This window comes from Microcaecilia unicolor, chromosome 2 (genome assembly GCF_901765095.1).
Source record: "Microcaecilia unicolor chromosome 2, aMicUni1.1, whole genome shotgun sequence".
Lineage (NCBI taxonomy): Eukaryota > Metazoa > Chordata > Amphibia > Gymnophiona > Siphonopidae > Microcaecilia > Microcaecilia unicolor.
The window spans coordinates 63,200,787-63,228,493 of NC_044032.1; the positions used below are offsets into that span (position 1 = coordinate 63,200,787).

General features: G+C 41.3%; 1 protein-coding gene across 1 annotated transcript in view; it reads right to left on the minus strand.

The window, feature by feature from the left end:
• The window catches only part of ALPK2 (alpha kinase 2), a 127,490-nt gene that overhangs the window by 73,839 nt on the left and 25,944 nt on the right, over positions 1–27,707 (minus strand). The window contains exons 3-6 of the mRNA XM_030191914.1: positions 19,526–19,673; positions 11,794–11,921; positions 11,663–11,698; positions 1,573–1,847 (exon numbers count right to left, since the gene is read on the minus strand). Of these exons, the coding sequence (XP_030047774.1) occupies positions 1,573–1,847; positions 11,663–11,698; positions 11,794–11,921; positions 19,526–19,673 (587 nt within the window). The remainder of the gene's footprint in view (positions 1–1,572; positions 1,848–11,662; positions 11,699–11,793; positions 11,922–19,525; positions 19,674–27,707) is intronic.

Below are 27,707 nucleotides of genomic sequence, written 5' to 3' on the forward strand. Positions count from 1 at the left end.
CAGCTTAGTTTGATGGACAAATTACGCCACCAAAATAGCTGGTATATCTTTGGCCAGTTTACACTGAACCGTCCAGTGCTGAATATTGGCTTGGCTGGTTATGTTTAAACCAGCCAAAAATAAACCGGATATTCAATGCTGGTCACCGGAAATGACCTGGCATTGAATATCCGGGCTCAGTCGGCACCGACTGCGGGAGGCAGCCTGGCTACCTCCAGCAGTCTGAATATTGGCCCCAATGTGTACAGCACTGTGTATGTCTAGTAGCATTATAGAAATAATTAGTAGTCGTATTAATGACCTAGTGCAGATTGGAAACTGGCTGACAAACAGGACACCAAGGGTAGGACTATGGTTAGTTTTCCAAATGAAAAGGAACCAATATTGGAATGCCCGAAAGGTCTATACTGGGATTTGTGCTGTTCCTCAAATTCAAGGTGATATCAAGAAAGAGCTACTAAAATTTTGAATAGTTGGACATCTTTGTCTAATTCCTTCTCCTGTGAACTTTAGAGGTTGAATTCAGTAACTGGTGTCCAAAGTTAGTTGCTGGGATGATCCATGTTGAGCTAGTATTCTCTAGAGGACATTCTGCACAGAGAGCCCTTTAGAGAATACTAGCTTTACCCCAGATTCTATATAGTGCACCAAGCGTTCCACGCCAAAATCCAAGCTTATAACTTAATTGGCTTAACAAGCTAAACAGCATTGATAACAGGACTTAACAAGCAATAATGGACACTAATTGGCAATAATTATAATTTATGGACACAACTTACAGCCAAAAAGGGGCATGGTTATGGATGGGGAAATTTACATGCACTGTTATAGAATATGGCCCAGCACACCTACATCTATGCACCGGCATTTATGCCATGTTTCTGTTAGTGTAAATGGATGCGCGTTGTTTTAGGCATTGTGATATCAATTAGGCATATTCTATGTACCACGCCTAGAACAAGGTGCCCCTTAAAGAATTTGCTTAGGCAGAAATATTTTCCATGTGGAATTTTCAGGCACCATGCAATATGGGGGGTGCTGAAGCACCCACAGAGCTGGCTCCTCCAAATATGTACATGTTTCAGCTAGTCATCTGGGCATGACTGTTTATCACTCTATGAAAATATAACCCCTTTGGCAACTGCACTTTCGAAATTATCAAAACTTTTGGCAATTTTCTCTCTTGTTGTGATTTTTGTAACATAGTAATCGTATAAGCAATGTATAAAACAACAGAGATAATAAAAGATAATAGGGTCCATGAATTTTGCTGTAACAATTTTGTGCGCATCTTGGAACTGCACCCAAAGTTGGGCATGCAACTTTGGGTGCCATACATAGAATCCGGGGGATACTGTATACACCAGGCAATTTTATAAGCACATATCTGAATGTTAAATGCTGTTCTACACATTCAATTTGCTTATAAAATTATCCTGGCATATATTATTATATGTATTTTAAGGAATTCTGAGCAATGCAGCAGATCTGGAAGGGAGGAATATAAGGGAGAGTGAAGAGAGAGAGAGAGAGAGAGAGAGAGAGAGAGAGAGAGAGAGAGAGGTAGGTTACCTGCACTGCCAATTTGTAGTTCTTTTGAACAAGTTCCTCATTGGTCTTAGTTCCATAAGCAATGGCACTGTGCACTTTAAGGACACAAAGGTGCCCTGGACTGAACAGAGGAACCAGCCCATAGATCACTTTACTTCGAAATGCTTTCCGATTGGCTCCTTCTCCAAAGTGTAACTGCTCAGTAACAATCCTTCCATGCATGTTCCCACCAAAATATTTATCACACATGAAGTCTTCTCTGAACAAGAGCTGATTGAATTCAATCTCTTCCCCACCTAAAAACAACATAGAGTTAAATTAGTTTTAGAAAGGTGAAGATGGCAAAAGAGAAAAGGAGTTTAGTACAGGTAAAAGATCTAAACATCATCCACATATTATCTAGTAGTTGTGAAGGCCTATTTTGCATAGATTATTGAGTTAGGAATTGAGACATCCAGGTTGGGACTTGCTGATAAATGCAGAGCCTTTAGGAGAGTCAGTAGCGTACTGAGGGCGGGGCGGTGGGGGTGGTCCGCCTCGGGTGCACGGTGCACGAGGGGTGCAGGGAGCAGCTGAGTGGCTGTCGGCTCTGATGGTTCCCTGCTCCCTCTGCTGTTACTTCCTGTTCTGGGGCAGAGAGAGCAGGGAACTGGCGGAGCCAGCAGCTGCTCCCAGCACCCCAGCAGGTAAGAAGAATGCACCCGGGGGGGGGCCTTGAAGATGATGCATCGGGGGGGGGGGGACTCTGCACCCAGGGGGGGGGGGGTATGCTGCACCATGGGAGATGGATGACGCTGCACCTGGGGGAGGGGGGTGCGCAATGGCAATCCGCCCCGGTGGCAGCCGACCAAGGAATGTCAGTGAGTAAAATGCCTATATGGTAAATACACATGTATTTCTCAGCACATCGCACGGAAGCAGTGATTTTATAGGCAGAAAAAGAGTGGTATTACTTCACATGTGTATGCGCCAATTTTGCAACATACATATGCACTTGCCAGCATCTAAATGCGTATTTATTGGATTTTTTAAAACCTGTTTGTACGTGAGGAGGTGGTTAAGGAAGGCAACAAAATAATTCTTTCCTCAAAGTTTTTGAGGTACTGGTAAGCTCCAGAGGTTTATGTTACTGCTCCCTTAAACACCAGTGGAAACCTCAAGAGTAAATGCGTAGTTAGGTGACACGCATGCCTTGAAGCAGGTACAACAGCCGACATAGAATTTTTTTTTTTAATTTTATATTTATTAGTTTAAATTTTTTTACCAAGTACAAAACTTGAATAAGGTAATACAGGAACAAAAAATATAAAGCATTATTATGATTAAGAAAAACATTATAACTTCTTCAAAAAAACATTTGAACAAGATATGGAAGCAGTAAAACGTATGTTCTTTAAGAAGTCTCAATCTTTGTTCTATGGGAAAAGGATATGGATGTATCATGATGCTACTAGACAGACACAGGAAAGGAGAAAATCCTTTTTGGCTTTAAGGAAAGATATTTTAGACTTAGGAGCTTCCTTTTACTTATACTATCCATGTAAATGCGTGATAAAATTTCAAGGTCTAAAATAGAACTTTTTTCAACCAGAACAATTAATAGCTTTCATTAGCAAAAGAAAATATTAAAGTAATTATAGTTTAATGTCAGATGTAGACAGATTGAGCTATGCTAAATTGTTCTTATTTCTCTTTTTCCTTTTTGTTTTTCTCTCCTGAAAATGTACCTCCTCCCCAAATGTTTTTTTTGTGGACATAGAAATTTCTGAAGGCATATGTGACGATCTCTGGGAAAAGGTGACTAAAGTAGTGGATCCAAACACTTTGAGAATGGAGAATTTTTTCATGTCATGGGTCCATAAACATTCTGCAAAAGTTACATGTTTGAATTTCTGTAACTTTTTACTTGTTTCACATAAAAGGATTGGGTTTGGACTGCTGTATTACAAATTATTTGCTCTAACAGAATTCATTAAAACCTAAAAAAAAAAAATCATCGTTTCCCAGAGAAGGTCACAATGGACTAGATTGTATATATCACGCCTAAAAATTCAGTGCAGAAATGAAATTTTTCTAAGCGTATTCTATTAAAGTATGCCTTAATTTAGGCATACTTTATAGAATAAGCTTAAATTTCCACACAGTTGACAGAATACGCCAAGAACCAGTCTGTATGACTAAATTTAGTCACTGGCAGTTACGCCAAGTAAAACCTGGTGTAAATGCTGATGCCTAAATTAGGTGCGGACTGAGTGTATTCTATAACAATGGGAATAGATTCTAGAAATACCTATTTGACTCCCATGGCCACACCCACTTTTCAAAAATGAGACTTACAATTTGTGTGCAGCATTTTATAAAATACACTTAGTTCTGCACATAAATCCTAATTACAGAAAGGGAATGGGACTTTGCAGTGCTTACAATCGAAGTGGTTTACATACAGGTGAGGGTTTTTTTTTTGTTCCTGGTACAATGGAGGGTTAAGCGACTTTCCCAGAGTCACAAGCAGCTGCAGTGGGAATTGAACCCAGTTCTCCAGAATCAAAGTCTGCTGCACTAGCCACTAGGCTACTCCTCTACTCTTAATGCCAATTAGTGTTGTTAATTGGCAATTATCAGCACTGATTGGTTTGTTAACCAATTAGGTTATGTGCATTGTTATGGAATATGCTTCGATTTCCATGCAGAAATCTCGGGCACGATATATAGAATTCAGAGGAATATGTGTAAGCTCTATTGAGCAGGAACTATTTCTGTGTACCACTTTGTATCTGTATAGTACTGTGTATATCTAGGAGTGCTATGGAAATATTGGAAATGCTTTTGAGAAAGATAAATGTTACTTGCAAGGGGGGAGGGGGAGAATAAGAGGAGTGTGAAAGGAAGCAGAAGTATCAAAGAAAGAAACAAATCCCCATGTAGAACGTCAGCAATAAAAAATAATGGACAGCAAGAGCTGCTTGTGGAACCAAAGAAACTTTTATTACCAGCGTCAATAGCATGTGTCACTGTGTACATGCTATTGACACTGGTAATAAAAGTTCCTTTGGTTCCAGGAGTGTGAAGAAATGCAGGTTCCAGTATGCTTAAGATAGATAAAAGCATAAGGTTTTCTCTAAATGGAAGTCAAGATCAAACATCCTTTTCATGACTAATTCAGTCATTTCGAAACGCTGAATTGACACTGCATTAGCATTTAATACAAGCAGAAGAGCAGTGTATTGACACTATGAGTAATTAACCTTTGGACTGTAGAATGCTAATTGGTCCTTTTACTACTAATAATGATAAAAATGCACTAAGTATTGTTTATCAGGTTGACATTCACCAGTAGTTGTAGAGACATGATCTGTTAAATGGAATATTTGCAGCCAGCATTTAGCTCTATGTTTCCTCTTTTTGGGGGGTATAAATCAGACATGGGTTCCAGGGTCCAGAAGGTCTATGTATTTGATCAGATGAATAAATCTACTGTTACAAGGACACCTAGATCTCTCTGTGGTTGGAAAACTTCCCTTGAGATTGTAGAGACTATTGCTTAATAGGTAAAAACCAGTTGTTCTACTCAGTAGGAGTAATTGTAAAAAGCGTATGTAAATGTACCTTTTTTTTTTTTTGTTACATTTGTACCCCGCGCTTTCCCACTCATGGCAGGCTCAATGCGGCTTACATGGGGCAATGGAGGGTTAAGTGACTTGCCCAGAGTCACAAGGAGCTGCCTGTGCCTGCAGTGGGAATCGAACCCAGTTCCCCAGGACCAAAGTCCACCACCCTAACCACTAGACCACTCCTCCACTAGCAACATTCCATGTAGAAGTCGGCCCTTGCAGATCACCAATGTGGCCGCGCAGGCTTCTGCTTCTGTGAGTCTGACGTCCTGCACGTACGTGCAGGACGTCAGACTCACAGAAACAGAAGCCTGCTCAACTTTCTACATGGAATGTTGCTAGTGGAATAGCAACATTAACATTCCATGTAGAATCTCCAATAGTAGCAACATTCCATGTAGAATCTCCAATAGTATCTATTTTATTTTCGTTACATTTGTACCCCGCGCTTTCCCACTCATGGCAGGCTCAATGCGGCTTACATGGGGCAATGGAGGGTTAAGTGACTTGCCCAGAGTCACAAGGAGCTGCCTGTGCCTGGCCCTTGCAGATCACCAATGTGGCTAGCGCAGGCTTCTGCTTCTGTGAGTCTGACGTCCTGCACGTACGTGCAGGACGTCAGACTCACAGAAACAGAAGCCTGCGCAGCCTTCTACATGGAATGTTGCTAGTGGAATAGCAACATTCCATGTAGAATCTCCAATAGTAGCAACAGAATCTCAATAGTAGCAACATTCCATGTAGAATCTCCAATAGTAGCAACATTCCATGTAGAATCTCCAATAGTATCTATTTTATTTTTGTTACATTTGTACCCTGCGCTTTCCCACTCATGGCAGGCTCAATGCGGCTTACATGGGGCAATGGAGGGTTAAGTGACTTGCCCAGAGTCACAAGGAGCTGCCTGTGCCTGGCCCTTGCAGATCACCAATGTGGCTAGCGCAGGCTTCTGCTTCTGTGAGTCTGACGTCCTGCACGTACGTGCAGGACGTCAGACTCACAGAAACAGAAGCCTGCGCAGCCTTCTACATGGAATGTTGCTAGTGGAATAGCAACATTCCATGTAGAATCTCCAATAGTAGCAACAGAATCTCAATAGTAGCAACATTCCATGTAGAATCTCCAATAGTAGCAACATTCCATGTAGAATCTCCAATAGTATCTATTTTATTTTCGTTACATTTGTACCCCGCGCTTTCCCACTCATGGCAGGCTCAATGCGGCTTACATGGGGCAATGGAGGGTTAAGTGACTTGCCCAGAGTCACAAGGAGCTGCCTGTGCCTGGCCCTTGCAGATCACCAATGTGGCTAGCGCAGGCTTCTGCTTCTGTGAGTCTGACGTCCTGCACGTACGTGCAGGACGTCAGACTCACAGAAACAGAAGCCTGCGCAGCCTTCTACATGGAATGTTGCTAGTGGAATAGCAACATTCCATGTAGAATCTCCAATAGTAGCAACAGAATCTCAATAGTAGCAACATTCCATGTAGAATCTCCAATAGTATCTATTTTATTTTTGTTACATTTGTACCCTGCGCTTTCCCACTCATGGCAGGCTCAATGCGGCTTACATGGGGCAATGGAGGGTTAAGTGACTTGCCCAGAGTCACAAGGAGCTGCCTGTGCCTGGCCCTTGCAGATCACCAATGTGGCTAGCGCAGGCTTCTGCTTCTGTGAGTCTGACGTCCTGCACGTACGTGCAGGACGTCAGACTCACAGAAACAGAAGCCTGCGCAGCCTTCTACATGGAATGTTGCTAGTGGAATAGCAACATTCCATGTAGAATCTCCAATAGTAGCAACATTCCATGTAGAATCTCCAATAGTATCTATTTTATTTTTGTTACATTTGTACCCTGCGCTTTCCCACTCATGGCAGGCTCAATGCGGCTTACATGGGGCAATGGAGGGTTAAGTGACTTGCCCAGAGTCACAAGGAGCTGCCTGTGCCTGTGCTTTTGCAACCCAATAAGCAAATATTACAGTATACGGTCTGATTCTATACTATTGAGTATGTAGCCTTTGCCCTCTTAATTTTCTTTTGTATTGTAGGCTATCAGCATCGATAATGAAGCTGCGCAACTCAATTGCATATTAAAAACATCTAGGGGCCTTTTATTAAGCCGCATAGGTGTGTATACACGTCCTACACAAGTCAGTTTTGACCTACCGCCTGGCTACTGCGTGGCTCGGCGGTAATTTCATTTTTTACGCATGTCCACTAAGCACGCTGGAAATTTTCCGGCGCATGGAGCTAGCCGGGCAGTAATTAACATTGTATGCGCATAGATCATTACTGCCCAGTTAACAGGTGAGAATTTACCGCTAGGTCAATGGGTGGCAGTAAGGTCTCAGGCCCAAAATGGACGTGCACCAATTTTCATTTTGCCGCATGTCCATTTTTGGCCAAAAAAGGGCCCTTTTTTCCAGGCGCGCTGAAAAATGGACCTGCACGCATCCAATACACATTTCTATACCAGCGCAGGCCATTTTTTGGTGCATCTTAGTAAAAGGACCCCTTAATCTTTACTAAAACTGGCATTTATAGCAATTTGTTCACAGTAATACTAAGAAAAAGGTTCCACAAGTATGCACTGACTTTATTTGCACTCTGCAAGATATGCTGGGGGCACAGCTATTAGTATACTCCTAACAAGTCTGCACTAAACAGTGTCCCAATTTGCTTTCCCTACTGTGCTGTTAGTAAGAATCATGACTTGACTGGTAAAGGCTGTAGCTGCAGATTCCAGGACTTCTAGCTGCAGTACTCACTGCAGTAAGCCTCTCTAACTTCTCTGGCACCGGGCTATCTTGAAGTCCTCACCATTCATTCATTATCACTTAATTACAAACAAAAAATAGCTTTAAGCATTGCACAGAGCAGGACAAACAGATTTCCACCTGGCTTCTCTAGAAGGCATAGGAGCCAGGCTCTTTGGGTGCTTGAGCACTCCCTGTATTGAACAAACTTCTTGAATGTAGCTAGGGAGAGTAATTTCTGTTGGGTTTAGCACTCCCAATAATTTTGAAAAGTTGGCTCCTATGTTAGGAGGATAAACTGCCTGGACATCATCACAGATAACAGCATTTAACAAGCAATAATGAGCATTAATTGGTACTGATTAGAATTTACGTACACAACTCAGTAAGCGTATTCTGTAATGAAGTGCGCCAATCTTTCAATGTGTGCAGGCAAAAAGGGGTGTGGTTACAGGCAGGGATATGCATGTTTTATGGGCGTTCCAAAATTAATGCTCGTAGTTATAGAATATAGCCCAGTGTGCCTAAATCTATGCACAAGGATTTACACCAGGTTTTCACTGGTATAAAATGGATGAGTGTAGATTTAGGAGCTGATATATCAGCTAAACATATTGTGTATACAGCGCCTAAATCTAAGCGCCGATTATAGAATATGCTTAGTCAGCACTGATTTCAGCCCTGATTTTTTAGGCACCATATATAGAATCTCTCCCATAACGGGCAACATTTAACACTGGTGGGAGGAGACTCTCAAATAACTTTCTGTTTTTTTGCACCAGCAGTAAGTTTTAAATCTTGTAATAACTGCCTACATAAGTACATAAGTACATAAGTAATGCCATATTGGGAAAAGACCAAGGGTCCATCGAGCCCAGCATCCTGTCCACGACAGCGGCCAATCCAGGCCAAGGGCACCTGGCAAGCTTCCCAAACGTACAAACATTCTATACATGTTATTCCTGGAATTTTGGAGTTTTCCAAGTCCGTTTAGTAGCGGTTTATGGACTTGTCCTTTAAGAAACCGTCCAACCCCTTTTTAAACTCTGCTAAGCTAACCGCCTTCACCACTTTCTCCGGCAACGAATTCCAGAGTTTAATTACACGTTGGGTGAAGAAAACTTTTCTCCGATTTGTTTTAAATTTACTACACTGTAGTTTCATCGCATGCCCCCTAGTCCTAGTATTTTTGGAAAGCGTGAACAGACGCTTCACATCCACCTGTTCCACTCCACTCATTATTTTATATACCTCTATCATGTCTCCCCTCAGCCGTCTCTTCTCCAAGCTGTATAGCCCTAGCCTCCTTAGTCTTTCTCTCTTCTCCAAGCTGTATAGCCCTAGCCTCCTTAGTCTCCATATGTCATAGTCTCCTTCATTGCTGGGTTTGGGGACAGTCCCAGAAAAAGATTTAACTTTATATGAAGTATAGTTCAATTCTCTCCCTTCCTTTGAAGTCTTTACTACATGTTCTACTATCACCTTTGAAACATTTGCGCAAGAATGGTGATGGATGGGGTAGATGGTTGAGGACAACACAAAGGGCCTTCAAGACTGGAGTAGACAATGGTTCTTCAAAGATTGACTTGGGCCATGTTTCTGTGTCACAGTGCCTGTGTCAGGAGTCTGTCACATGTACAAGCAGCAAGTCAAATGATGCCATAAAGCACAATTTGAATCTATTCGTAGCCCCTCACCCTCTGACAGTGCACAGCCGCATGATATGTGATTGTTGCCACGGACATGTTGCATGGAATAAGCTACTGGCGCTCTCAGGAAGCAGGAAAACTTTACAGTGTTCAACAAATTGTTGAAACAACATCTGTTAGCAAAGGCAGGTTTGTGAACTGCACAGTACTTATTGAAGGATTTTTGGTTGATGGGTTTGATCTTGCTTGTTTGTGGACTATTTGTTTTATTATTGTGTTTGTTCATTTGTACTCTGCTCTGTATAAGAGAGGAATATAAATTGTAATAAAATAAGATGAAATGCAAGTGAGCCTGTGTGAAGAATAGACTGTCTCGCTATAATGATTTTCCACCAATAAAGTTTACTTTTAACTTTATACTGAACTGCACTTTTGAGATTTCCATGCCTGTCTGTAAATCACATAATAATCAATTCAAATATGGAGGAGATATAAAGAAAACAACAGAGGCTTAATTTTCTGACCAAAATTGATACATTCAATTAATTAAATTAATTTAATTAAAGGAGATGTTGCCTCAAGAAGCCCCCGGCTCTATTGTATTGGGAGCTCATGAGGGCTGGACCGCTTCATCATTGGCAACACCCCCACATTCATAGAACATATGAATGAACATATGTTTGGGATTGGCTATTCTATGAATGTGGGGGTGTTGCCAATGATGAAGCGGTCCAGCCCTCATGAGCTCCCAATACAATAGAGCCGGGGGCTTCTTGAGGCAACATCTCCTTTAATTAAATTAATTTAATTAATTGAATGTATCAATTTTGGTCAGAAAATTAAGCCTCTGTTGTTTTCTTTATATCTCCTCCATATTTGAATTGATTATTTTGTTAATAGAATCAGAAGGAGATTACCTTCATATCATCTATTATAATTTGTAAATCACATTATCACATAGGACTTCTATTCTTAGGTCTTTATAAACTGAAAAAGTAGAAGTTTATTTTCCAGTTAATTAGGGTTTCTTTGAGAGTACAAAAACATCTGTGTTTATCAGTGTTTTTATAATGCAGGTGCCATTACTGGGTACCTTTCCCAGGGGATTGGGAAATGTAAATCCCTGGGGATGCATGTGTGCAGCTGAGGAGCCATCAGCATCGAAAAGGTACAGAAACAAAGTAAGGGGTCCTTTTATTATTTATTATTATTATTTATTGCACTTGTATCCCACGTTTTCCCACCTATTTGCAGGCTCAATGTGGCTTACAAAGACCTGTTATGGTGTCGCCGTTCCAGGTAAAAGATACAACTGGTGTTACCGAGAGATCAAGGATAACAAAAAAGAACTAAGCAAACAGTTATAGAAAGACGACATTCCGAATAAGGGTGGAGTGGCGATATGTTATAGTTGAGCTATGGGTTCTCGTGGTAGGCCTTGTTGAAGAGATAGGTTTTCAGAGATTTGTGAAAGTTAGTTATTTCGTTAATTGTTTTCAAGTTAGTTGGTAGTGCATTCCACAGCTATGTGCTTATGTAGGAAAAGCTAGTCGCATGTGTTAGTCTATATTTTAATCCTTTACAGCTGGGGAAGTGTAGATTAAGAAATGTGCGGGCAGATCTTTTAGCATTTCTGGGTGGCAGGTCCACGAGGTCTAGCATGTAGGTCGGGGCATCTCCGTAAATGAATTTGTGAACAATCGTGCAGATCTTGAACGCGCTACGTTCTTTAAGTGGGAGCCAGTGTAATTTCTCTCTTAGGGGTTTTGCGCATTCATATTTTGTTTTTCCAAATATGAGTCTGGCTGCGGTATTCTGGGTTGTTTTTAGTGTGTGCTAATGAGTAGTGTGTGCTAAATGCTAGAGACACCCATAAAAATATATGGGTATCTCTAACGTTTAGTGCATGCTTATTTATTTAAGGCAAGCAGAGAGAAGGATGAAAGACTATGGGGGAAGTGTTTTATCTGGATATGTATCCAATAAACACCTGTTTATTGTTTATGCACTGTTTATTGGTTAAAACTCAAATCAGAAGCCCTAACTATGATTATAGTGCAGGTAGCTGGAACAAATATAGCAGTAGGTTTACCTTCATGGTTCAGATAACTTGAAAGATTATCCAGCACTGAAAAGAGAGAAAACAGATTAAGAGGCTGCACTATTACATATCATACAATGACATACATATCCATTTTGACTCTAGGGTGTTTTCTAATTTACCTTCAGTGGTTAGGTTAAATTCAGCAGCCACCTTTCCATATGAGTTCTTCAGGCAGCACCGATACAACCCCTGGTCTTTTTTATTGGTTTGAACTATTTTCAAGGACACTGGAGAATCATCTTGTGCACTGGAAGGGAGATGGAGAGGTAAAATCAGCATTTTGAAACATGCATGCTCATAATACAGTGGTGAGTCTCGATCAATGAGTGCAAACTAAATTGATGAGGCCCTACTTTTCATAGGGCTTTCAGTTAAGCAGCAGTTTCTCAGACAATATAGTTTGCTATGTATTGGCATTTGTATTTCTCACTATAATAAGCAGGATATTATGCAGGGCTGACCTAACTATTTGGAAGGAGTAGGCGGGTGCCTAGGACAACAGCTTCGAGGAAGGTGGTAAAGAGCAGCTACAATAAAAGCAAAGCACTAGTCCTGACGGCCACATAAGCTCAAAACCATCAGGTTGTCCTTTTTCCATGCAGGAAGAATGGGAATTTCCCAGTAGCCCATTTACCCTGGTAAACGGCTTTTGAAAATTGCCCTGAATGTGGCTAATTCTCTATAGGTTGCCTAAAGTTAAGTGCTGGAATGATGTGCGCTAACTGCAAATTCTTTAATGTCAATTGCACCTGCAATTGCCATTATAAAATACTAGCAAGTCTGCAGTTACATGCCTAACAGTTGGCGTGAGCACTTACACTAGCCAAATGGCTTATGTAAATACACACACCTTATAGTAGGCAGGACTAACTGCTAGTATTTTATAAGATGTGTGCATAAGTGCCAGGCATGCCCCCGACCTGTCTATGCCCCCTTTGCATAGTTGGAATTTATGGAAATTGCATGCACATTTTCTAGAATATCAACTCAGGCAGTTACATGGGTAACTGATAATTATTGCTAATAAGCATAAGTTAACACCAATTATAGCCAATAATTGCTTCTTAAAGCCATTTAATTATGCAATTAAGTTGCATACGTAACTGACCTTAATCTATAACTTGGGTGTGCAACTTTCCTGCTTATAATCGAACGAGAAAAGCGCCCAAATTCCGACCTAAATCGGGAGATGGACGTTTATCTCACAAAAACGAATAACGCGGTATAATCGAAAGCCGAACTTGGACGTTTTCAACTGCACTCCATCGCGGAAGCGTACAAAGTTGACGGGGGCGTGTCGGAGGCGTGGTGAAGGCGGGACTGGGGCATGATTATCACCCGAACAGAGATGGGCGCCTTTCGCCGATAATGGAAAAAAAGTATGCGTTTGTAGCTAGAATTTAGGGCACTTTTCCTGGACCCTGTTTTTTCATGAATAAGGCCCCAAAAAGTGCCCTAAATGACCAGATTACCACCAGAGGGAATCGGGGATGACCTCCCCTGACTCCCCCAGTGGTCACTAACCCCCTCCCACCATAAAAATGATGTTTCACAACTTTTTATTTTCACCCTCAAATGTCATACCCACCTCCCTGGCAGCAGTATGCAGGTCCCTGGAGCAGTTGTTAGGGGGTGCAGTGGACTTCAGGCAGGTGGACCCAGGCCCATCCCCCCCTACCTGTTACAATTGTGCTGCTTAATGCTTAGTCGTCCAACCCCCTCAAACCCATTGTACCCACATGTAGGTGCCCCCCCTTCACCCCTTAGGGCTATAGTAATGGTGTAGACTTGTGGGCAGTGGGTTTTGAGGGGGATTTGGGGGGCTCAACACACAAGGGAAGGGTGCTATGCACCTGGGAGCTTTTTTACCTTTTTTTTGTTTTTGTAAAAGTGCCCCCTAGGGTGCCCGGTTGGTGTCCTGGCATGTGAGGGGGACCAGTGCACTTCGAATCCTGGCCCCTCCCACGAACAAATGCCTTGGATTTATTCTTTTTTGAGCTGGGCGCTTTCATTTTCCATTATCGTTGAAAAACAAAAACGCCCAGCTCGCAAATTGTCGAATGAAACATGGACGTCTATTTTTTTCGAAAATACAGTTCGGTCCGCCCATTCATGGACCCGTTCTCGGAGATAAACGCCCATGGAGATAGACGTTTTCGTTCGATTATGCCCCTCCACGTGTGCTAAGTGACAGTTTGGGTGCACAAATTTATGGAATAAGGGGATTATGCACATACTGAATGAAGTTTAATATTTAAATGATGATATCCAAGTATGCATTTTTACAGGGTTGTTCCGGGAGGTATGGCATTGAGGTGATCATGATTGTTGAGCTTATCAAAATCTTGGTGGGGGGGGGGGGGTGCCTAGGTGCATTGAAGATAATCGAGGGAGTGCAAAGCTGAAAATTCACCTAGGGCATGAAAATGATTTGCATACAAAAGAGGCAGTGTGTGCAAATCAATCTCATGCATATTCAGTGTGCATATTCTAAAAACCTTTCCACCAGCTCTGTTATTATGTGTGTAAAGAAAGTATGCTGAGGTTTTATTCATTACAGTTAATTTCATAACATAGGGCTAGATTCAGCATATGGCGCCCAAATTTTGGTGTCAGAAACAATCAATCCCCAGCAGTATTCTATAAAGTGCGCTCTGGGATGAGCAACTTAGAAGTGGATTTTAAAAACTGATTTATTTACTATTGCATTTAATAGCTGATAGCACTGTTTTACTGGTGGAAACAGTAACCATGATAACATTTTAATAGATTTAAATTGCGAGTTCTCTTTGATTTTGCATGGCTGTGTCTTTTCTATAATTTTATGGAGTTCATTTCTACATTTTAAAGAAGATAAGAATAGCCATATTGGCTCAAACCAATGGTCCATGTAGCCCAGTATCCTGCTTCCAACAGTGGCCAATCCAGGTCACAAGTACCTGGCAGAAACCCAGTTAGTAGCAACATTCCATGCTACCAATCCCAGGGCAAGCAGTGGCTTCCCCCATGTACATCTCAATAGCAAACTACGGACTTTTCCTCCAAGAACTTGTCCAAACCTTTTTTAAACCTAGATATTCTAATCGCTATTACCACATCCTTTGGCAGCAAGTTCCAGAGTTTAACTATTCTTTGAATGAAAAAAATATTTCCTCTTAATTGTTTTAAAAGTATTTCCATGTAATTTCATTGAGTGTCCCCTGATCTTTGTACTTTTTGAAAGAGTGAAAAATTGATTCACTTTTACCCATTCTACATCTCTCAGCCTTCTCTTTTCCAAGCTGAAGAGCCCTAATCTCTTTAGCCTTTCCTCATACCGGAGGAGTTCCATCCCCTTTATCATTTTGGTCACTCTTCTTTAAACCTTTCCTTTAAACTTTTCTAATTCCACTATATCTTTTTTGAGATACAGCGACCAGAACTGATTGCAATACTGAAGGTGAGGTTGCACCATGGTGTGTTACAGAGGCATAATAATATTCTTGGTCTTATTTTGCATCCCTTTCCTAATAATTCCTAGCATCCTGTTTGCTATTTTGGCCACCGCCACACACTGGGCAGATTTCAGCATATTATCTACAATGATACCTAGATCTTTTTCTTGATTGCTGACTTCTAAGGTGCTGACTTCCATGGAATCTTAGCAAAGATTGCGTGGAAATGCTGGTAATTGGGAAGCAAAACCAGTGCTGGGCAGACTTCTACAGTCTACGCCCTGATTGTCACTGAATAGATATGGATGGGTTTGAGTGGAAATTTTAAAGGCCTTCAACGTTAGCTTCAGAACTTTTATAAGAATAGTGCAGGGCAGACTTCTATGATCTGTTCACTGCGAATGGCAAGGACAAATCAAACTCGGGTACACGTATAAAGTATCACATACCATGTAAAATGAGTATATCTTGTTGGACCGTACAGGTCTTTAACTGCCGTCATTTCCTATGTTACTATGTGGACCCTAGCATCAGGTAACTATGATTCGGATTATTCTTCCCAATGTGCATCACGTTGCATTTGTCCACATTAAATTTGATCTGCCATTTAGATGCCCGGTCTTCCTGTTTCCTGAGGTCTTCCTGCAATTTTTCACAATCCGCATGTGTTTTGACAACCTTGAATAGTTTTGTGTCATCTGCAAATTTAATCATTTATAAATATGTTAAATAGCACTGTCCCAGTACAAATTCCTGCGGCATTCTACTGTTCACTCTCCTCCATTGAGAAAAATGGCCATTTAACCCTACTCTCTGTCCAATAACCAATTCCTAATCCATAGAAGGACATTGCCTCCTATCCCATGATTCCCTCATTTTTTCAGGAGTCTCTCATGAGGCACTTTGTCAAAAGCTTTCTGAAAATCTAGATATATTACATCAACCGGCTCACCTTTATCCATGTTTATTCACGCCTTTTAAGAAGTAAAGCAAATTGGTGAGGGAAGACTTCCCTTGGCTGAACCCATGCTGACTCTGTCCCATTAAACCATGTTTGCCTACGTGTTACGTAATTTTATCTTTCTAATAGTTTCCACTATTTTGCCCGGTACTGATGGCAGGCTTACCGGTCTATAATTTCCTGGATCACCCCTGGAACCCTTTTTACAAATTGGCATTACATTGGCCACCCTCCATTCTTCAGGTACTACGGATGATTTTTAATGACAGATTACAGATCACTAACAGCAGATCATCAAGTTCTTTCAGTATCCTGGGGTGTATACCATCCAGTCCAGCTGATTTATCACTCTTTAACTTCTCGATTTGGATAAGTATGTCTTTCAAGTTCATTGAGATTTCTTTCAGTTCCTCTGCGTCATCATCCTTGAAAAAACATTTCCAGTATTTATTTTATTTTGTAAATCCACTTGATTTGGATGCTCCCAAATTTGGTGATACAGTAAATTTTTAATATAGATAAATATAAACATATTTCTGGTCGATATTTAGCCAGTGGTGGTCAGTGTTTTTTTTTTAATGGTGACTGTCACAAGCTAGATTAGCCCCTGATATTCAGTTCTGGACCATGTTCGGGCCCTGCTCTGAATATCCGGGGCTAAATGCTGATGCAGTGGCTGCTGGAGCTGATGTGGGTCTCAGGCAATATTCAGCCAGGGCCCACATCATGAATATTGGCCAGGACCTGCATACCTTTTCAGAGCCAATAGTATCCTTTTGTGCCCCCTTGGACCAGACAAAAGAGTCCTCCTCTATCCTGCCCCCCCAGCCCACAAACTTAAATATCTCCATCTCCCACTCCCCTGCAAGAACCTCCCCACCCCTGTCTTGGTAGGCCCCCTGGGCCTACTTTCAAGTGATCCCCCTTCGTTCCTGCACCTAGTGGCAGCATCTGGAAAACCGCGAGGCTTCCGTGAGAGGTAGTGGCAACCATTTCCTGTGTGAAACTTATAGAATACTGTAAGTTGTGTGCGTAAGTGCTAACATTGAGGTGCTAACATTTACACCTGCTTTTTACATGGTATAAGTGATAGTGCCTAAGTGTAGGTGTGTGAATGCTTATACTTTATTATTATATGAGGCATCCTGGGCCCAGAAGCCATTATACAATGCTAACTTAGTGATTAGATTTTTGATGCCTAACTTGCAGCACCCTTTATAGAACTGTCCCCATAATGGAAGGAATTCAATAAACAGCACTGAAACTTAGGTGCCAAACAAATTCAGTGCTAAGCGCTGTTCTGTAAAGAGTGTGCGCCTTATATGGAATAATATTTAGTATGGATTCAAAGCCTTTTTAGGCGCCAGACATATGCCTGCTAAAACCTGATATAAAAGCCAGTACCCAACTTTTCATAATGCCCCCAACATGCCCATGGCCATACCTCTTTTGAGATACGCGCCATAGAATAGTGTGCATCCAACTGCATGCACAAATTTTAATAAGTGCCAATTAACATCAATAATTGATTGTTAGCACCAAATTACTATTGATGATTCAGAGCTCATTATTCAATTTATTTGCACACACATCTTAGAAGCAAGCCCAGTGGTAGGCATGCAACTTTGGGCACCAAATATAGAACCCGGGGGAATATATATATTATACTGCAACATTTGATCTTATGGAGCTTTGAAAATGAATGATATTTCTTCTTTACTTTACAAACCTGTTAGTCGCACCAGATCCTAATTCATCTTTGTCATGCATATACTTTTCAAATATATCCTTGAACTGATACATCATTCTGAGTGTAGTGGAGGAGCAGCCTAGTGGTTAACAGCGTAGGCTGAGATCTAGTGGAGTGCAATCTAAAAAAGTGTTCATGTTATTTAGTTTCCTGAGTCATTTATAGGACTTTTTTTCTTTCCTTAGATTTTTTAAAATTACTATTTCAAGAACAATGTCATCAACAGTGCATACAGCTGCTCATCAGTATGTACTATTGCTCTTTAGTGTGCACTATTCCTATGTCATTTCAAATGATTACTCATCCCTACTAAGAACCAGGAAAGTCAGTGTTCAAATCCCACTTCTTGCATTGATGCTGCTTGTGTCTTGGGCAAGTCACTTCACCTTCAACTGCCTTAGGTAGTTTATAGTTTATTAAAATTTACTGTACCGCTCAAACTGAAAATCAGAGCAAAGTGGTTTACAAATCTAATGTACAGTAAGAAAAGTACTCCATAAATTACAGGACAGAAACACAAGCACTACAAAGGGATAATGATCCAGGGTAAGGCACAAAAGATAGTAATGAGAGAGGACAGGAGAAATAGGTCTAAACCCATCAATACAATCAACCAAAAGTCCTTTAATAAGTACTGTGCAGTTCACAACCCTGCCTTTACTAACAGATGTTTCAACAATTTGCTGAACACTGTAAAGTATCAGACAGTCCTAGAAGTCAATCAGGAATACTATATGCTTGTTTGAATAGCCAGGTTTAGAGGTCAGCCTTTAAAACCTTTAAACGACGAGTTAGCACACCGAGAACGGGATAGGTTGTTCCAGGTAAAAGGAACCAAAAAATAAAAAGCCGTGCGTCAAGTGGAGTCGTAGTAGGCTGCTTTTGGATTCAGCACTACAAGACGGTGGTCGTTAAGAGACCATAAGACTCTATTAGGACAGTAAAGCATAGTAAAATTAGATAAGTAATCCGGGATCCCAATCCGGAAAGCTTTAAAAGTGAGTAATGCAATTTTATAAACAATCCTTTGTTCTACAGGCAGCCAATGGTGGTTTTTAAGCAAATGAGTTATATGATTGGAATGATGGGCATGACAAAGAAGTCTGATAGCTGTTTTCTGAATTGTTTGAAGTTTCTTCAAGGAATACTGGGCAAACCAGCATAAACAATGTTACAATAATCGAGTCTGGATATAATGAATGAGAGTGTCATTGTGACTACACAACTGAAGGAAGGCACAGAAACATGATTTTATCAAATTAGAAATTTGTGGAGAAAATGATAAAATGGAATTCCAAATGATTCCAAGGTAACAGAAAGTTGATACAGGACTCATTATAGAATCAAAAAGCTTCACTGTAGTAGCCAACTATCTACTTTAGTAAGGCATGTCTGAAGTAAGGATATGTTAGGGGAAAAAGGACTGGTTGGGTAAATAAGAAGGGTGTCATTGGCATAAAAGTAAGCTGAAATTCTGGAAGATTGAATACGGGAGCTCAGGGGACTTATGTATAAATTAAAGAGAAGAGGGGAAAGAACTGAACCTGTGAGCAAGGAAATAACTTTTATATGTTTGTAAACTGACTTGACCTTGGATTTGGAAAGGACTAGTAATCAAGGGGCCTTTTTATTAAAGCTTAGCGCACACTAACAGAATTAGCATTTTTCTTCAAATGTGAATATATATATAATTGACAATCCCTTACCTTCTTTGTGTTCGAATGAGGAGCTTTGAATCTTTTGTCCAGGTAATTGTCGAATCTCCATGAATATCGGTGAAGTGGCAGCATAATTTCATATCTCCAGAACGGTCGGGGAGCATCTCAGCCTGGATCGTTTTCAATAACCGAGGGGCTTCAAATGAAATGGTCATAAAACTTGGCACCAGAATAATACAAATAAAGCACCAGAATTATAGTCTTCATCAGCTGACTGCAGCACATTTTCAATCTTTCACATCACAATTACATTTCTCTATGGTCTTAGCTCTAATTCTATTAATCTGAAAAGTTGTCATGTGTGAAGTGACACTCCAGTGCCAACTTGAAATAAATTCTTATAGGGAGTTTATGTCAAATATCTCTAGTTTCCAGACTGCTGAATTTATGGCATTTTTCTGCCTCGTGTACTAATTTTGGGCCTAATTTTCATCCAGGGCAGCCTCTGGCCTATAGAGATGATATCAACAGGGAGGATTTCAGGCAGAGTCCTCCATTGCCTCTGTAGCCCTGCTGATGAAACTTTGAAGAGATCCTTGGCTCTCTTGATCTCCCTCCCACTCTTACCACAAAGGTTAGGTGGGCAAGGAAATAGCGTGCATTTATAGTATAATAAAAAAATAAATAAAAGTGTGTGACTAGTAGTTGTAGTGCAACAGAAGCAGCAACAGCAGAGACAACCATGCTGACCAACTCCTAGAACATCCCTGCTCCTCCCACTAGTGACCCAGGTAACAATAAGACCCTGAAGGCAGAGGAGCAGGACTATGACAAGGACAAGGTCTATGTGAGCTTGTACCTGCTAATAGGCTCTGCTTATGTATGTGCTGATGTGCACTGTTCTGGGGAGGGATCTATAGTTTCATCATGTTTCAGGAAGTAATACAATATCCATTAAATGTGAACACAAAGGGATCCTTTTACTAAACTGCAGTAAGTGCTAACACATTCATACTGTGGGCAGAGGCATACCGAGGGCGGGGCGTTGGGGGCGGTTCATCCCAGGTTCACACTGGAGGGGGGTGCAGGGAGCAGCCACACGGCTTTCTGCTCCACCGGTTCCCTGCTCCCTCTGATGTTACTTCATGTTCTGGGGCAGAGGGAGCAGGGAACCGGCAAAGCCTACAGCAGCACGGCTGCTCCCAGCACCCCAAAAGGCAATAGCAATGCACCCGGGGGGGGGGGGGGGGGGGGCTGTTTAGAGGTGATGCACCGGGGGGCACAATGCTGCACCTGGGGGGGGACACTCTATCCAGAGGGGGGGGTGCGCAGCGGCGATCCACCCCTGGTGGCAGCCGACCAAGAAATACCACTGACTGGGGGTTAAAATGTCTTACCATAGGGTACTCAGGCAGCCTGTGGTAAGTTTTGGATCTACATGCACAAACCACGTACTAAAAAATATTTTATAATTTTTCAGGGAGGGGGCATGTCTGGGGACAAAGAGTGAGCATGTCTGTGTTAATCAGCACATCTATATTACCACATGCTAACTGATTACCGAAGGATTAGCACATGAACCCTTACTACTTATAAAATAGGTGTCGGTAAGTGCTCATATGCTGATTTTTTTAATGGCCACATGCTGTTAGCAAATGGCCATTAATTGAAAAAACCATGAAAATCAGCCATTTTCCGGTTGTGGTAAGAATGGCCTTAGTGTGTGGGAAAGACCCGCATAAGAGTGCGCTATGGTCACTTTTTAGTGCAGCTTAGTAAAAGGACCCAAATTTAGGCTATTAATATAAGTATTGTCATATGTTGAAATTGTCTCTATTATATAGATATTTATTTATAGGATAAAGGTCTTATATGGGGCTTAAAATCAGGATGGTTATGGAGCAGTTCAGGTCACCTTCATTATTTTCCTTGGCATGTTATATAAATTACTGTCCATTTGAAATACTAAAACAAAGGATCATAGATTTGATACACCACCTTTCTGTGCACATAGATACTCTTCCCTTTGCCCAGGGGGTCTTTTACTAAAGCTTAGCTCGAGTTATCTGCAGCAGGACCCATTTTATTCCTATGGGCCCTGTTGCGTTCAAAAACTGCACCCTGGTTCATAAAATCATCTACGGCGAAGCCCCAGGATACATGCCAGACCTCATAGACCTACCAACCAGAAACACATCAAGATCAACACGAACATACCTAAATCTCCACCACCCAAGCTGCAAAGGACTCAAATACAAATCAACCTATGCATCCAGCTTCTCTTATATAAGCACACAACTATGGAACGCATTACCAAGCGCCGTGAAAACAACATACGACCACATAAACTTCTGGAAGTTACTAAAAACTAACCTGTTCAAAAAAGCATACCCTAACGATCCAACTTAAATGCCTTAACCCTGCAACACAACGAAACCAAAGCTCGAACTGGACATAACTTAACTCTTCCTCCTTACGTTTTCCCAATGTGTCTGTCACACATGGACTTTAATCTTCCACAACATCACTCTGTATTTGCTCATCCCGGTATTGGCGATTGCCTTTACGGTACTATGTAAGCCACATTGAGCCTGCAAATAGGTGGGAAAATGTGGGATATAAATGTAACAAATAAATAAATAAATAACTCAAGCTAAGCTTTAGTAAAAGACCTCAGTCTGATTACAATTCCGTAATTGCAAGTGGGAAAATATGTGTGTATAGAACTAAGGGATTGAGTGGGTGTTATAGAATAGGATCACTTATGTGCCCAACTGCCATTAGTTGTGTGCCTGCATTTATACCAGATTTCAGCAGACGTACGTGCCACATCCAAAGTTACACGCAAGATCCATGCTAAACTAGTGTTCCATAAACAGCACACTGTGCAGAGCATCCTTTGCAGAATACCAGTTTAGCACAGATCTTCTCAGCGCCTAAGTTTGGGTGCCACTTATAGAATTCCCCACCCATTTTTAACGCTCAGTTAATGATTGGGCACAGGCTACAGTACAAAAGTGTTAAGGCATTTTGCTGTAGTTTTCCTGTTTCCACACATTAAACAATGTTGCTGAATTTGTTTTTGAATTTTTCATTCAGGAGGTGTGACATGGATGAAGAGTGGGTGTGGAATTAGCCAGTTAGCACATTATACTTACCATGTCCAAACTGGATAATGCAGAGTTAAAATGGGAGCACTTATTGACTCCTAAATAGGAGGCAGTAAGTGCTTGCCATGCCTATTACCTGGTTTAGGGAACTGTTAGAATTCTGCAGCATTCCATACCCAGAGTCTTGTGAGTCTTTACTTCCTGGTTGCTATAATTTCCTCTTTTACCCCTAGATGGGACGCTGACAGATGATATCACTTCCTGGCTAAAGGATATTTAAGGAAGTGCTCTACACCCTACCAGTGCTTCAGCAACATGCTTCTAGAGTTGTGCTTCTCCAGTGTTCATTGCCTGGCTAGTTCTTGTTTCCAACCCTGATTTTTCCAGCCTTCCAGCCATGCTTATTCCAGTTTTCCAGCCCTGCTCGTTTCAGTTTTTCAGCCTTGCTCAATCCTGTTTCCAGCCTTGCTATTCCAACCACTCCATGGCCTAGACTTATTGGGCCAGCCCCAAAGGGCTCTTAAGAGCCACTTTCTGCCCTGACTTGTCGGGGCATCCCCAAGGGCTCTTTTAAGAACTAATCCCTGGCCTTGATTCTCTCAGGCCAGCCCCTAAGAGCGTTTTTTAGGAGCCAACCTCTAGACTGTCCCTGTCGCATTCCAGCCAGTCTGCTAGGCACTGCCTAGGCCTACACAGCAGCCAGTCTGAGTCAGGTCCTGCCTTCTCTATCTAATAGACTCTGCCAGGTGGCCTTGTCAGCAAATGTTGATGAAGGTCTGTGCAGTGGTTATACTGCCCAGGTAGAGTCAGTCAAAGGCCTCACCTTTCCCAACCATGACAGTGCTCTTGCGTTAACTTTCTGCAGGTTCTGCACCCTAATGTAACATTACTGCATAACCTGCAAAAAAACAACAAATCAAAGTGCGACAGGCTTCTAAAAGTGCCGCATAACATCACATGGTAAAATCTCGTGTTACATAAGTACATAAGCATTGCCATACTGGGACAGACCAAAGGTCCATCAAGCCCAGTATCCTGTTTCCAACAGTGGCCAATCCAGGTCACAAATACCTGGCAAGATCCCCAAAAGGTACAATACATTTTATGCTGCTTATCCCAGAAATAAGCAGTGGATTTTCCCAAGTCCATTTTAATAATGGTCTATAGACTTTTCCTTTAGGAAGTCGTCCAATCCTTTTTTAAACTCTGCTAAGCTAACTGCCTTTACCACATTCTCTGGCAACTAATTTCAGAGTTTAATTACACATTAAATTTACTACTTTGTAGCTTCATGGCATGATCCCTAGTCCTAGTATTTTTTTGAAAGAGTAAATAGACACTTCTCGTCTACCCGTTCCACTCCACTCATTATTTTATAGACCTCTATCATATCTCCCCTCAGCTGTCTTTTCTCCAAGCTGAAGAGCCCTAGATGCTTTAGCCTTTCCTCATAGGGAAGTCGTCCTAACCCCTTTATCATTTTTGTCACCCTTCTCTGCACCTTTTCTAATTCCACTATATCTGTTTTGAGATGCTGTAACCAGAATTGAACACAATATTCAAGGTGCGGAGCGATACAAAGGCATTATAATGTCCTCATTTTTTTCCCATCCCTTTCCTAATAATACCTAACATTCTGTTTGCTTTCTTAGCCACCGCAGCACACTGAGCAGAGGGTTTAAATGTTAAAAAGAGTTAAGTGCAAATTTTAGCACACTGTAGTAAAAGTGCCAGTATGTACATGGCAAAATGCTCCCAACATTTAAGAGACAGGTTTTCCAGGTACTGCACATTAACTTTGTCAATTACTTCCTGGTAAAAGTAAAATATTACAGCTTTTTAAATGAGGACCTAATGTTAATAGAATATTCTCAAAACATTGCTATGTAATGAAGAAATTAAGGTCTGCTCATAAATGTTTTAATCCTATGCATTTTTAGATTGTTAGTTCAAGCCTTAATTTTATCCAGAATAGATTATTGTAACATTATTTATGTTAAATGTTCAAATACTTTGCTAAAAAAGGTACAACTAATTCAGAATGCAGTTGCTAGAATAATGTTTTCCACAAGTAAATTTGAATCAGTAACTCCATTTTTAACTGAACTGCATTGGCTGCCGGTCAAGGCTAGAGTTCAGTTCAAGTTGTGTATTAGTATTTTTAAGATTTTAAATGGGTTTGCTTCTTCCTATATTTGCAATTGGGCAATTCTTCTTCACAATAATTCCATAAGTAAGACTCATAATCAGATGCTTTTACTTTTTCCGTCTGGAGAGGGGTTTAAGTCTTGTAAAATGTGCAGTTCTTTATATCATTATTAGTCTGCTGTGATATGGAATTCATACAATATGGATGCTGTGATATGGAATATACAAGTTATTACTGATTATGTGGTTTTTGTGAATGTTTGAATGCTTGGCTGTTTAATAAGTATTTGTCTTAGGTTATTCGCTTGGATTTAAGGTAATTGTAATTCTTGGATTTATTGTATTCAATCTTTGTAATTTTATAATCCAAACAGAACTTTAAAGGTATCTGTGAAATAAAAGCAAAGTGTAACATAACATAAAATTGATAGAATGAGCAATGCAGTTTGAAGAAGTTTAAATGAGGACTAGATCCATATTCTTTATGATTCTAGATATAACGCTTGAAAATTCCATGCTGAATAAAATATGCCTAGGCATATTTTCTATAGTACACCTACATTTTATAGAATAGATTTAAATTTCCACGTGATATATAGAATTACGCCGAGCGCCTCTCCATGTGACCAAATGTAGTCTTGGCCATTTACACCATGTTTTACTTGGTGTAAATCCCAACACCTAAATTAGGAACAGAGCAGGTGTATTCCATAACAACCTGCATAGATTTTAGAAATGCACACGCCCCACCCATGACCATGCCCCCTTTTCAGCTATACGATTTAGAATTTATGCGCACCATGTTACAGAATACACTTAATGAGCTGTGTGTGTAAATCTTAATTAATGCCAATTAGTGCTAATTGCTTGTTAATATCCAATTCACAGTGCTGATTAGCTAGTTAACTAATTAAGTTAAATGTATTGCTATAGAACTCGCTTCGTTGTCCGTGCGGAAATTAAGACACGATATATAGATTCTCGGGGTTTACCCCTTAATTTCTGCTAAATCCAGTTGTCCTTCTTGGCACATATATCAGCATAAAGATCCCTCAGTCTTTGTTCTAAGGGTAATATTGGTGTTGTAAAACAGGATTATCTGCAAATCACTTTGTGGTCATCAGTGTTACCTAGTTGATACTGAGGGGCATAATCGAATGGGGCACCCAAGTTTTCCTGAGGACATCCTAGCAGGACATCCCCGCGAAGGGGCGGGGAAACCCGTATTATTGAAACAAGATGGGCGGCCATCTTTCATTTTGATAATACGATCGGGGACGCCCAAATCTCAACATTTAGGTCGACTTTAGAGATGGTTGTCCTTAGAGCTGGTCGTCCCCAGTTTTCAGTGATAATGGAAACCGAGGACGCCCATCTCAGAAACGACCAAATCCAAGCCATTTGGTCATGGGAGGAGCCAGCATTTGTAGTGCACTGATACCCCTCACATGCCAGGACACCAACTGGGCACCCTAGGGGACACTGCAGTGGACTTCATAAATTGCTCCCAGGTGCATAGCTCCCTTACCTTGGGTTCTGAGCCCCCCAAACCCCCCAAAACCCTCTCCCCACAACTGTACACCACTACCATAGCCCTAAGGGGTGAAGGGGGGCACCTACATGTGGGTACAATGGGTTTCTGGTGGGTTTTGAAGGGCTCACATTTACTGCCACAAGTGTAACATGTAGGGGGGGGTGGGCCTGTGTCCTCCTGCCTGAAGTGCACTGCACCCACTAAAACTGCTCCAGGGACCTGCATACTGCTGTCAAGTAGCTGGGTATGGCATTTGAGGCTGGCAAAAAATATTTGAAAAGTTTTTTTTAGGATGGGAGGGGGTTAGTTACCACTGGGGGAGTAAGGGGACGTCATCCCCGATTCCCTCCGGTGGTCATCTGATCAGTTCGGGCACCTTTTTGAGGCTTGGTTGTAAGAAAAAATGGACCAAGTAAAGTCATCCAAGTGATCGTCAAGGATGCCCATGTGTTAGGCACGCCCAAGTCCCGCCTTCGCTATGCCTCCAACACGCCCCTGTGAACTTTGGTCTTCCCCGTGACGGGAAGCAGTTGAGGACGCCCAAAATCGGCTTTCGTCATATGCCGATTTGGGCGACCCTGAGAGGACGCCCATCTTCCGATTTGTGTCGAAAGATGGGCGCCCTTCTCTTTCGAAAATAAGCCTGACTGTGTCTTAAAGTTAGGTAAAAATATTTACTACCAATAGACAACTTTGGCTTGACTAGTCTAGCAAACTGTTTGCAATTTCCATCTTCTAACTGCAAACTAGAAATTTGCAATCAGTATCTCACGGTAGCACCACCTCCCTAATTCTTTAAATTTACATTCACACTTTGACGCTTAGCACGCAAAGTTGCAAATGTAAGTTATAGAATAGTGCCAGTTATCCCCTTAATTCTGTTAAAGCCACCAAAAATTGCAAGCACAAATTTGAGTATGTGCACAATTTTCACATGAATTTTAATTAAATAACAAGCTAATTAGTACCAATAACTGACTTTTTAACAAGCAATTACTGGCAGTAATTAATTTTAATTGAACTTTATTCATGTAAATTTAGGTATGGGATCCGCGTCTAAATTTTATGCATGATCTAAAAAAGGGGGTGCGTAAATAGGAGAAGCATGGGCAGAACGGGGGCATTCCGAAAATTAACATGCATTGTTGTAGAGTAATGGAGATAGGTGCCTAATGTAGGCGAATACATTTGTACCACATTTCACTTGGTACAAATGGCCATACCTAAAGTTAATCTGTATTGGATGGAATGGGAAGTCTCATTCAGTCATTTCAACTACTTAGGCTACTAAGTACAGGTTCGCTCCATATGGAGTGAACCTGTACACGCTGGTTATTCCCTTGACAAAGCATTGTATGCGAAACAGGCACCTGTCGGGATTACAGCCATACCTGGGAGCATGTAAAGATAAGTTGTATTAACTCAGCTCCTATGTCTC